We start from the raw sequence: 12,840 nt of genomic DNA, 5'->3' as shown, positions 1-12,840 counted from the left end.
TGGTAGTACAGTTGAAATAATGCGCTTGGCACTGGAACCCGGTAGGTTACCGGCCTCACGCTTAAAAATTAGAGATTGTTAATAAATGGCAATAAAACGTCTGAATTCTGGGCTGTTAAATGCCACAGACAGCACTAAATATCTGTGCACAATGCAAGCCATAATTAGCACGTCAGTCACTGACGACTAATAAACCTTGCAACCTGGCATCCTGACAAGACACCTAACCCAGCGCCACGGGGTGAAAAGGTTGAAGGCCAGGGAACTGGACCATAGGCGCGTTCGCGGCAATCTGCGACTTCGAACAGCCTCATGGACTTTGTAGTTCAACATGCCCCTGACATCACTACCGGTGTCACCACCGCGTGACCTAGAGGTTCAATTTCCGGTAGCCTGTTGCTCTATGGGAGTTGTAGTCAATAAGTGACTGCTAGACTTGGGCTCTAGTGGTCTGGAAACTACAATTCCCGGCGGGCTACGGGATGCACAAGGCAGTAGTTAGCTGTGAGCGGGCGATTGCCTCATCAGGTGTAAAGTGTGTGCTTCAGTGTATTGGGAGGCCTGGCTACCCCCAGACGGAAGTGAAAGGTTGGGATCACTGCTTTGAGAGGATCGCCGAGGTCACTGTCGTGGGTTGCAGAATTGGTTGGGCGGTGCCATGGCGGTGAGTTCTGCCGGGAAGAGAGTCCGCTCTGCCCGGCCCTATAACCCGGCTGATCTGTTTGCTTTTGCCAGAAGCTGGGGTCTCCATGTGGTAGCCGTTGTCCTGAAAGGAAAAATCCTTATCTAAACACAGGGAATGCCTTGACCCCCACATTAAAGGTGTGGATGTTGTGAGGATGCGCGTTTTCTTGCTATCTGTTGAGCCCGGAACTGGTATCTTTAACTTTACACACTACTTAATGTTACGTGTGTTAATTTCACGACGTGTCTAAAACCCATTTGGAGAGAGGGAAGTAGGTAACTTTGTTCCTCCTTTAAAAAAAGTTTTGTTTTTTTTTAATGTTTATATATTTTTGAGAGACAGAGACAGAGCATGAGCAAGGGAGGGGTAAAGAGAGAGAGGGAGACACGGAATCCCAAGCAGGCTCCAGCCTCTGAGCTGTCAGCATAGAGCCCACAGAGCCCAGAGCCCAGTGTGGGGCTTGAACTCACGAGTGGTGAGATCATGACCTGAGCCCAGGTCGATGCTCAACCCACTGAGCCACCCAGGCGCCCCCTTTGTTCCTTCTTTTAACAAAAAAAAGTTTTTTAAACAGACAAAAATCTCTACATTCATGGTGTTTACGTGTGTGTGTATGAGAGAGTTACATGCTAAAATATTTGGTAAAATATGTCTGGCGCCAGTAAGTCCTATTAAAAATAGAGCAGGAAGGGGAGACTCTTAAGTGTGAGGTGGGGTAGGGTTGCAGTTTTAAAACTGTGATCAAGGGGCGCCTGGGTGGCTCAGTCGGATAAGCATCCGACTTCGGCTCAGGTCATGATCTCACGGTTTGTGCGTTCCAGCCCCGCGTTGGGCTCTGTGCTGACAGCTTGGAGCCTGGAGCCTGCTTCGGATTCTGCGTCTCCCTCTCTCTCTGTTCCTCCCCTGCTCTCACTCTGTCTCTCTCTCTCTCTCTCTCAAAAATAAAGATTAAAAAAACGTTTGTTTAAAAAAAAAACAAACCTGTGATCAACAAAGGCTTTTCTAAGAAGGTGGCATTGTGGCAAAAAGGAGGTAAGGGAGCAAGCCATGCAGCTATATGGAGGAGACGATATCTAGGCAGAAGCCACACTGAGAGAAAAGCAAGGAGGGTTGTATATCCAAAGGACAGTGATACTGGAAATGATGATAGTGTATGTGATGGATATTGATGGGTGGATGGATGTAGGTCATGTAAGGCTGCTGGGTTCAAGAAAGAATGGGAAGAGATGGACTGGAGATCAAGAGTATGGATAACTCTTGAGGAATTTTATAAAGGAGAGCAGAGAATTGGGGTAACAGATGAAAGTCAAAAGAGGACTTTCTTTTCTTTTTTTATTTTTTTTATTTAAAAAAAATTTTTTTTTTAACGTTTATTTATTTTTGAGACAGAGAGAGACAGAGCATGAACGGGGGAGGAGGGTCAGAGAGAGGGAGACACAGAATCTGAAACAGGCTCCAGGCTCTGAGCTGTCAGCACAGAGCCCGACGCGGGGCTTGAACTCACGGACCGCGAGATCATGACCTGAGCCGAAGTCGGCCGGTTAACCGACTGAGCCACCCAGGCGCCCCTCTTTTCTTTTTTTAAACGTAGAAGAAATTACCAATACTTGTATGCTCATGGGAATTACCCTGTGGAAAGGAAACATTGATGTGGAAAAGGGATGATTGCTGAAGTGCTGTTCCTGAGTAGAACAGAAGGCATGAGATCCAGTGCATCAGTGGAAGGGTTAATAGTAACAGGAAAGAAGACAGACTATATAGGTACACAGGCATGTGGGTAGGTAGATGTGATGAGGGAGGCTGTGAAAATTTTCTGTTCACTTCTGGTTTCTAATTCAATTAAGAACCAAGATTAACAGCTAGAAATGAGGATGGAAGAGGAATTGTTGGAGGATTGAGGAGAGAGGAGAAAGCATAAAACAATTGTCTAGGACATTGCCCTCAATAGAACTTTTTATATTTGCACTAATTTGGGAGCCACTAGCCACACGGGGCAACTGAGCCCTTGAAATGTGGCTAGTGCAGTTGAAGGACTGAATTTTAATATAACTTTAAAATTAACAAGTCATGTGTGGCTAGTGGCTACTGTATTGCACAGTATACACATTAAAGTTGAGAAGCACTAGTCTAGGAGAAGGAGTAACGAAGTGGATTTCAGAAATTAGTAGTGTGGCTGGGCATCACTTGATATTAGTGGACATGAATTTAAATGGAGGCCAGTCAGCATGGTTGAGTGCTTATCTCTTGCCACTTTCAGCTGCCTAAGTGAAGGAACAGAGCAGTTGGATGGGACGGATGGATGGAGTTTTGCCAGGCAAGAATGGTAAAGGGAAAACCGAAGAATTATACAGATGGATTTAAGGGACAGAAATGAGGACATGGGGTGGTAGGCGCCTAAAGATTAGTGAAAAAAGGTCATGATCAGTAGGACCCAATGGGGTTGAGGAATTATTAGAGTTGGAATTCTAGCAGAGTTAGGATCAATAATATCAATAACTAACATTTCTTATGTGTCATGCTTTTTGTTTAGCATTTTATTTGAATTGTCTTATTGAGTGTTCACGCTAATCTGTTTGAGTTAGGCACTCTTATTTGCAGTTTACAGGTGAAGAACCCCATGCTTAGAGAGCTTACCTAACAGGTCTGATTTCTTATAACTAGGACAGGATGAAAGTGATCAGAACTCAAAGGGATTGATTCATTTTTCAGTCACTATGTCATCCTGCTTCCCAGGAAAACACATGCCTTCCGACTCTTGGTCCAGAGCTTTTTCTTCTGTCCCAAGTTGCTCATTGCCTCCCTACCAACCCCTCTCCCCCATGATGATATCCTTAGCTGATGTGGAATTTGCAGGTCTTTCTTTCTTTTTTCTTCTTTTTGGTGTTAATGGGAATGAGTTTTTTCAGTTTGGAAGACTTTAGTACATTTTTATTCTTTTTATGTTTTGTGTAAGGAAACTGGCAATATTTCTGGTAGATCTGATTGTTTTACTTTATTCACTTCTTGGCCTCTGCAAATATTCATGTTTTACACTGTCATGGTACTGGGCTGACATTAAAGTTAGTTTCATTGGAAGAATCCAGTAAGAACTCCCTTTAGAAAGAACAAGTAACAATAAAAATAATAAAATGTACCGATTTTATTGTGTGTTTTAAATGTACCGATTATTCTGTGCCATGCATTAGTGTTTTACAAAAGTTTTCATCTGAACAACCCTATAAAAGTGGGTGCTTTATCCCCATTTTATTGATGGGGAAAATAAGGCATCAGGTCTACTCAGAGGAAGAATTAGAATTCATTTGGTCCCACACTGGAGTTCATTCTGTTAATCATTGTGTTACCCCCAATTGCAAGCTAATTAGGATATTTCTTTTTTTTTTTTAATAACTTGTTTTATTTTTTATATATTTTAAAATTTACATCCAAATTAGTTAGCATATAGTGCAACAATGATTTCAGGAGTAGATTCCTTGGTGCTCCTTACCTATTTAGCCCATCCCCCCTCCCACAACCCCTCCTGTAACCCTCAGTTTGTTCTCCATATTTATGAGTCTCTTCTGTTTTGTCCCCCTCCCTGTTTTTATATTATTTTTGTTTCCCTTCCCTTATGTTCATCTGTTTTGTCTCTTAAAGTCCTCATATGAGTGAAGTCATATGATTTTTGTCTTTCTCTGACTAATTTCACTTAGCATAATAGCTTCTAGTTCCATCCACGTAGTTGCAAATGGCAAGATTTCATTCTTTTTGATTGCCGAATAATACTCCATTGTATAGATATACCACATCTTTATCCATTCATCCATTGATGGACATTTGGACTCTTTCCTTACTTTGGCTATTGTCGATAGTACTGCTATAAACATGGGGGTGCATGTGTTCCTTTGAAACAGCACATCTGTATCCCATGGATAAATACCTAGTAGTGCAATTGCTGGGTCGTAGGGTAGTTCTATTTTTAGTTTTTTGAGGAACCTCCATACTGTTTCCCAGAGTGGCTGCACCAGTTTGCATTCCCACCAGCAGTGCAAAAGAGATCCTCTTTCTCTGCATCCTCACCAATATCTGTTGTTGCCTGAGTTGTTAATGATAGCCATTCTGACAGGTGTGAGGTGGTATCTCATTGTGGTTTTTATTTGTATTTCCCTGATGATGAGTGATGTGGAGCATTTTTTCATGTGTCGGTTGGTCATCTGGATATCTTCTTTGGAGAAGTGTCTATTCATGTCTTTTGCCAAATTAGGAAATTTCTTTTGCAAACATCTTCAATAAAGAAAGTTTTCTGTTTCCAGAGGAAATCTTATCAATAATGAAGTGTGTAAGACAATGAACATGTGATAGCATGGATAGGATATTAGTTTTTATTTTATAATTGAATTTATAAATAATAAACTAAAATTTTCTTCATATCAGAGTAGTATTTATTTTAAAAAAATTGTTTAGGGGCGCCTGGGTGGTTCAGTCGGTTAAGCACCTGATTTCGGCTCAGGTCATGATCTCACGGTCTGTGAGTTCGAGCCCCGCATCCGGCTCTGTGCTGACAACTCAGAACCTGGAGCCTGCTTTGGATTCTGGGTCTCCCTCTCTCTCTGGCCCTTCCCCTGCTTGAGCTCTGTCTCTCTCTCTCTCTCTCTCTCTCACTCAAAAATAAACATTTAAAAAAAATAAAAAAAAATTGTTTAATGTTTATTTTTGAGAGAGAGATAAAGAGACAGAGACAGAATGCAAGCTGGGGAGGGGCAGAGAGAGATGGAGACACAGATCTGAAGCAGGCTCCAGGCTCTTAGCTGTCAGCACAGAGCCCGATGTGGGGCTCAAACTCACAGACCATGAGATCATTACCTGAGTTGAAGTTGGATGCTTAACCAACTGAGCCACCACCCAGCATAGTATTTATTTTTTAGAGCTTTTGACAGTTCTATTTTTATTTTTGTGTATTTAAAATTTTTATTTGTGTATTTTTGAGAGAGAGGGAGAGAATGAGAATGAGAGAGAGAGAGAGAGAGATCTCGAGTGGGAGAGAGAGGTAGAGAGGGACGGAGACAGAATCCCAACCAGCGGCTCAAGGTCAAGCCATTTGATTATGACCTGAGCTGAAACCAAGAGTTGGACACTTAAATGACAAAGCCACCCAAGCGCCCCAAGCTTTTGACAGTTTTAATCTCTTCTAGTTACATATCAGACTTTTAGAGGGGATCTGGGGATGTGATATAATGAACAGAATAGCCAATCTAAAAAAAATATTGTTTTTAAACTTTCATTTGGAAAATTTAAATAGTCAGCAAAATAGAGATAATAGTATTATGTACTTCCGTGTACCCATCAACCAACTTCAATAATTGGCAGTTCAGGACTATTTTGTTTCATATATCCCTTCCTGGGACCCTGCCCCTCCACCCCTCAGGATTCATTTTAAGCAGATTCCAGGCACTGTACATACATATCTGACATAGTTTAGTATAAGTTTTTACATCGATACATATTTTAATATTTTTTAATGTAATGATAACTTCTCTTAAAACATAATCCCAATGCCATTTTCATACCTAATAAAATCACATGATGTCTAGATGTCTCTTTGTGGTATTGGTTAACATTATCGTGCATTTACCATGAGTCCAGCCCAAGGTTAAGTCCTTTGTCTGTATTAACTCTTTCTTTTTAATGTTTGTTTATTTTTGAGAGAGAGACAGCATAAGTGAGGGAGGAGCAGAGAGAGAGGGAGACACAGAATCTGAAGCAGGTTCCAGACTCTGCGCTGTCAGCACACAGCCCAATGTGGGGCTCGAACTCACAAACTGTGAGATCATGACCTGAGCCAAAGTCAAACACTTAACCGAGACACCTAGGAGCCCCTTAACTCTTTTAATTTTCATACTAATACTATAATGTTAGTATAATTTTTATTCCCATTTAAAGATAAAGAAATAGAAGCTTAGAAAGCTTAAGGAATTTGTCTAAGGTTCTACAGCTAGTAAGTGGTGGCAGCTAGGACATGGCTAGAGTACTAGGAGGAAGCAGAAATAGAAGCCAGAAGATGAACATTTTTGTCCACCTTGACTTTTTGCTGCCACAATGATCTCCGAACTTCAGATTTATCATTTATCATCTTTGAAATGGTAATCACTGGTCTGCCTCCTTCTTAGGGTTATTGTTAAGATGCAAAAAGTTAATGTTCATAAAAGTTTCAAGAACTGCAGAATATTAGGAATATATGGAAGAGCTTGTTATCTTTTTTAGTGGTTCTTTACTGGGGATGGTCTTGTCCTCCTGAGAACATTTGGTCTGGAGAGTGTTTGGTTGTCACAACTAGGGGATTCTCCTGGCATCTAGTGGGCAGAAGCCAGGGATGCTTCTAAGCCTCTTACAATGCACAAGACAAAACACAAAAAATTATTTAACCTAAACTGTCAAAAATGCCAAAGTTTTGAACCTCTGACTTGTCAAATAACCTTTTAACTAATTATTATAACCAATTGTCTAGTTAAATAACCAGTGAAGAAATTAAGGCTCAGATTGATCAAGTCACTTCTCAAGGTCAAACAACAGTTGGTGGTGGGGCCAATATCAGGTTTCATTACAATTGACCTTGGATGTTTTGATGGACAAGTTTTTCTGAGAAGCAGAAACCTCAAAGAGATTTTGTGCATTTAATGTGCTCAATAACAGTGAAAAAAAACATAGTTCTTGGTAATTTGTGAAGACTGTTTCTTTCATGTCCTTTACAGTGGGTGACCTGAGTGGTGCCTGGATGGCTCAGTCAGTTAAGCCTGTGAGTTCGGCTCAGGTCATGATCTCGCAGTTTGTGAGTTCGAGCCCCATGTCCGGCTCTGTGCTGACCGTTCAGAGACTGGAGCCTGCTTCAGATTCTGTGTCTCCCTCTCTCTCTGCCCCTCCCTTGCTTGTGCATGCTTACGTGCATGCTCTCTCTGAAAAATAAATAAACACTAAAAAAAATATATAAAAAAGGAAGGAGGGAGGGACTTGGCAGAAATGAGACAAGAAGGGCCTTAAGTGCCAGGTTTAACAGTATAGAATCTATTCTGACCACTATAGAGATCCTCTGAAAAGGAATTGACTTGATTATATTTGTGTTTTGATATCATTTCCACTCAGCAATCCTGTAAGGATTTATAGAAACAAAATATTTCCTTGTCACTTTTATTTTCCTTTAATTACTGGAGGAACTTGTTATGTCCATGATTTTTCTTTTTCTTTTTTCTGTCTCTTTTTTTCAAAGAGTTTATTTATTTATTTAAACTTTTTTTTTAATGCTAATTTTTGAGAGAGAGAGAGTCACAGTTTGAGCAGGAGAGGGGCAGCGAGAGAGGGAGACACAGAAACTGAAACAGGCTCCAGGCTCTGAGCTGTCAGCACAGAGCCCAGTGTGGTGCGGGGCTTGAACCCATGAACTGCAAGATCATGACTTGAGCTGAAGTCCCATGCTTAACTGACTGAGCTACCCAGGTGCCCCTTTAAGATTTTATTTATTTATTAAAAAAATTTTTTTTAATGTTTATTCATTTTTGAGAGACAGAGACAGAGCATGAGTGGGGGAGGGGCAGAGAGAGAGAGGGAGACACAGAATCCGAAGCAGGCTCCAGGCTTTGAGCTGTCAGCACAGAGCCCGACATAGGGCTTGAACTCACAAACCATGAGATCATGACCTGAGCCAAAGTCGGACACTCAACCGACTGAGGCACCCAGGTGCCCCTTTAAGATTTTAAGTAATCTCTACACCCAGCACAGGGCTAGAACTCACAACCCCAAGGTCAAGAGTTGTGTGCTCTACTGACTGAGTCAGCCAGGTGTCCCCAGGACTTTTCAAAGTAGGGAATTCTTTCTCATTTCTTCTCTGCCTCTCTGGCAGGGTTCTTCCTTTAATCCATCATTTACCTCCTCCTTGTAAGCTGATATCTCATCTTTCTGTTGCTTGTCTTTGTCTCCTGTTTTTTAACGACGTTAAAACTACGTTTAACTACGTTAAAAAATAGGAAACCGTTCTTTGGTTTAAAATATAGAAAACTGAAAATAGTACAACAGAGCTGATACCTTTTAGTAGATTTGTATTAAATCTTAATTTTAATAGTGTTTGTTATTTTATTACTTAATACACAAAGTATATTTAAGATAGTTATTGGAGAAATAATGTTAAGTTTGGGGTTTTTTTATTGCACATAATTCCTCTTTGCAAGTGTTCAAATTTGTGTAACCATTTAAAAGTCCAGTATATTTGTGATACAAATAGAAAGCTTATTGATTGATAGATTCATTGATTGAGAGAGAGCGAGAGTGTCAGCTGGGGATGGTCAGAGAGAGAGAGGGAGAGAGAATCCCAGGCAGGCTCCACACTCAGCACAGAGCCTGATATGGGGTTTGATCCCATGAACCATGAGATCATCACCTAAGTTGAAATCAGGAGTCAGGTGCTAAACCAACTGACCACCCAGCTGCCCCAAAAGTAGTTTTTGTAAGCTCTACATACAATGTGGGGCTTCAACTCACAACACAGAGGTCAGGAGTCACATGCTCTACTGACCGAGGCCACCAGGCGGTCCACTTTTTTAAAAAGTAGTATAAAATATATGTGTGTGTGTGTATATATATGTATTAATTTTTTTAATGTCTATTTTTGAGAGAGAGACAGAGCGAGCGAGGGGGAGACAGAGAATCCGAAGCAGACTCCAGGCTCTGAGCTATCAGCACAGAGCCCAGTGTGGAGCTCCAACCCACAAGCTGTGAGATCATGACCTGAGCCAAAGTCGGATGCTTAACCAACTGAGCCACCGAGGCGCCCCTTTTTTAAAAATTAAAAAAATTTTTTTTTATTTGTAAATTAAAAAAAATGTTTATTTTTGAGAGAACGCCGGTGGGAGAGGGGCAAAGAGAGGTGGGCAGAGGATCTGAAGCAGTGTCTGCACCACAGCAATGAGCCTGATGCAGGGCTCAAATTCATGAACTGGGAGATGATGACCTGAGCTGAAGTTAGATGCTCATTCGACTGAGCCACTCAGGTGCCCCAATGTTTTTTAAATGTTTGTTTATTTTGGAGAGAGAGAGCATACTTTTTTTAAATTTAAAATTAAAAAAAATTTTTTTTAATGTTTGATTATTCATGAGAGAGAGGGACAGAGGGTGAGCAGGGGAAGGGAGGGAGACACAGAATCTGAAGCAGGCTCGAGGCTCTGAGCTGTCAGCACAGAGCCCAGCGCAGGTCTCAAACTCACAAACTGAGATCTTGACCTGATCTCACGTATATACATATGTGTGTATATACATTGTGTATCTATTTAAAGTTTATCTGAGAAAGAGAAGAGAGAGAGCATGTGGGGAGGGGACAGGGAGAGAGGGAAAGGGAGAGAATCCCAAGCAGGCTCCACACTGTCAGCACAGAGCCCGACATGAGGCTTGAACTCACAAGCTGTGAGATCATGACCTGAGCTGAAGTTGGACGCTCAGCTGGCAGAGCCACCCAGGCACCCCTAAATACATATTTTTAAGTGAATTATATGCCCAATGTGGGCTTGAACTCACGTACCCAAGATCAAGAGTTGTGTGCTCCCTGGACTGAGCCAGCCAGTCGCCCCAATGGAAAGCATTTTTTAAATTGTTGGGTGAAAGGACAGAGAGAGGCACTCTTAAAGGAGACTGAGTTGCAGTCTTTAGGTAACTTGGCAAGGTCGTCTTGTGTAGTAGGTTGTAAAAGTATGAGTAGAACCCAGAGGCACCTGGCTGGCTCACTTGGTAGAACATGTGACTCTTGATCTTGGGGTTGTAAGTTTGAGCCTCATGTTGGGTGTAGACATTACTTAAAAAAAAAAATCTTAAAAAAAAAGGTATGAATAGAGCCCAGGTATTTTCTCATTTGAAAATGCTGCACAATCTGGGAATGTTTGCACATAAGAAGGGGGTAAAATCCAATTTCAGTTCAGATAACTATACCAGAAAATACATTTTAGAGACTAATACTAAATTTCAAAACAGAATTAGATTTGTGTATGGTCCATTAGTATCCAGCTTTCATACTTGTCTGCTCTGTGTTTCATTCCACGCCAGCTTTGACTTACCTGCTTTTAGCATCTGTTTTTCACAGTCACAAACTGAGAAGGAAGCTCTAACGCTTCCTTTTTCAGAGGTTGAATGATCATGCTTGTTTTTTTGCTTTCACTTTCATCCACAGGCAGCTTATGGAAGGATGGCAATGTTGCTGGTACGTCTGATATATTAGAGACATGCTTGCCATTCTGTTTCATTTAAATTTCATGTTAATAGTCTGTTAACCATTTTGGAGAGGAGTTCTTCATCAGTTGCCTTGAAAAAAAACATGTAGATAACTAACCCTTCCTCAGCCTCTTCCCATCGGGTCTCAGCATCCTTTGATTGAGCATTATTGCAGCTTGGCCATCTTGTACTTTTCTAAGTATTTGTGCATCTTAACTAAATAGGAACAGTATCTGTTTTAGTGTCTCATTTAATAGAAGTATTTCAAAGCCCTTTATATATTTTAGTAATTCATTAACTATCCCTTTGGTGTTTAAAGTAAACAGATTGTGATAGCGCAAATTTTTAATCTTGTTTGTTTAAAGTTCATGACAACCATGGAAAAATTGCCTATAAGTAAACAGCTTGTTCTATGTGAACGTATTTTTTTTTTCTTTTTTTAAAGCAAGACTGTCCAAGTATACAGTGGATTGTTGTATCTCTTTTGTGTCCAACAGGAAAGAAAAGGAACAGCAAAAGTGGACTTTTTGAAGAAGATTGAGAAAGAAATCCAACAGAAATGGGATACTGAGAAAGTGTTTGAGGTTAATGCATCTAATGTGGAGAACCAGACTAGGTGAGTAGTACTTTATGAAGTTCTACATCTTGTGTTCCCAAGACTGTTGGCTACAGAAACTGCTTTGTGGAAAGGATAAGGCAGATTGTACTTATAATGTCTGAAATGGGCTGAAGAAGGTAACTTTTATTTTCTCGATTTCAAAGTAGGATTTTCTTTCCAATAGAATTCTTTTTTTTTTTTTTTTTTTTTTTTTTTAAGTGAGCTCTGTGCCTAGTGTGGGACTTGAATTCACGACCCTGGGATCAAGAGTTGCATGCTCTCTGAGTGAGCTAGATGCTCCTCCTATAGAATTCTTAAAGGACTTTTTCTACATAGCTTTTTTTTTAACTAATATTTTTCATATTTAGACAAAAGAGAATGTTTTGAAGTTTTGTCTTTCCTAACTGATAAAATGAGATTATTCTAGTAGAGATTCATATTATGGTGGTAATTATGTCCAAAGACACCAAGTATTAAATTTTGAAGGGTTTCAGGGGCACCTTGGTGGCTTAGTCAGTTAAGCTTCTGACTTTGGCTCAGGTCATGATCTTGTGGTTCATGAGTTGGAGCCCCACATCGGTCTCTCTGCTGTCAGGGTGGAGCCCTGTTCAGATCCTCTGTCTCCCTCTCTTTGCCCTTCCCTTGCTTGCTAGCTTGGGTGTGTTCTCTCTCTCTCAGAAATAAATAAATGCTAAAAAACAAAACAAAAAAAAAAACAACAACAACCCAACTCTTTAAAAATTTTTTTTCAAGGGTTTCTGTATTTTAAGATCTTATTTCATAAATACTGTATTGCCTTGGTTTTAAGCATCGATTATAAGACAAGCCACAGGTAATGATATGGTACTAGGGAAAAATAAAAACAAAATAACTGCCCCCAAACAGTAGTGTAATAAATGTATGCATCAATTATAGGAGCATCTCAATTTCAGATATGTTGAAATGTAGAAAAATGTTCTTGTTACAATGACGAAATACATTGACAATAATTAAAATAGTAGCTAATCTTGAAAACTTATTGGTTGTTATGCAAAGGCTTAGGAAATATTCCATTTTTAGTATGCCTATTATCATTTAATCTTTTTAATAACACTTTAAGGTTAGCAGTATTTTTATCCTTATTTTATTTCTTTATTAATATATTTTTTAAGCATTTATTTATTTTTGAGAGACAGAGTCAGAGCACAAGCAGAGGAAGGGCAGAGAGAGAGGGAGACACAGAATCTGAAGCAGGCTCCAGGGTCTGAGCTGTCAGCACAGAGCCCAACATGGGGCTCAAACCCACAAACCGTGAAATCTTGACCTGAGCCAAAGTCAGATGCTCAACTGACTGGGCCAC

General features: G+C 40.4%; 1 protein-coding gene across 1 annotated transcript in view; it reads left to right on the top strand.

Moving 5' to 3' along the window:
* Positions 1-485: 485 nt before the first annotated feature.
* Positions 486-12,840, top strand: part of LARS1 (leucyl-tRNA synthetase 1) — a 77,293-nt gene continuing 64,938 nt past the window's right edge. Inside the window, exons 1-2 of the mRNA XM_042938419.1 lie at positions 486-664; positions 11,401-11,519. Coding sequence (XP_042794353.1) covers positions 659-664; positions 11,401-11,519 — 125 coding nt within the window. The 5' untranslated portion in view covers positions 486-658. The remainder of the gene's footprint in view (positions 665-11,400; positions 11,520-12,840) is intronic.

The sequence above is a fragment of the Panthera leo genome, chromosome A1 (genome assembly GCF_018350215.1).
Source record: "Panthera leo isolate Ple1 chromosome A1, P.leo_Ple1_pat1.1, whole genome shotgun sequence".
NCBI lineage: Eukaryota > Metazoa > Chordata > Mammalia > Carnivora > Felidae > Panthera > Panthera leo.
Note: the sequence above shows the minus strand (reverse complement) of the source record. Positions and strands in the feature narration are given on the sequence as shown.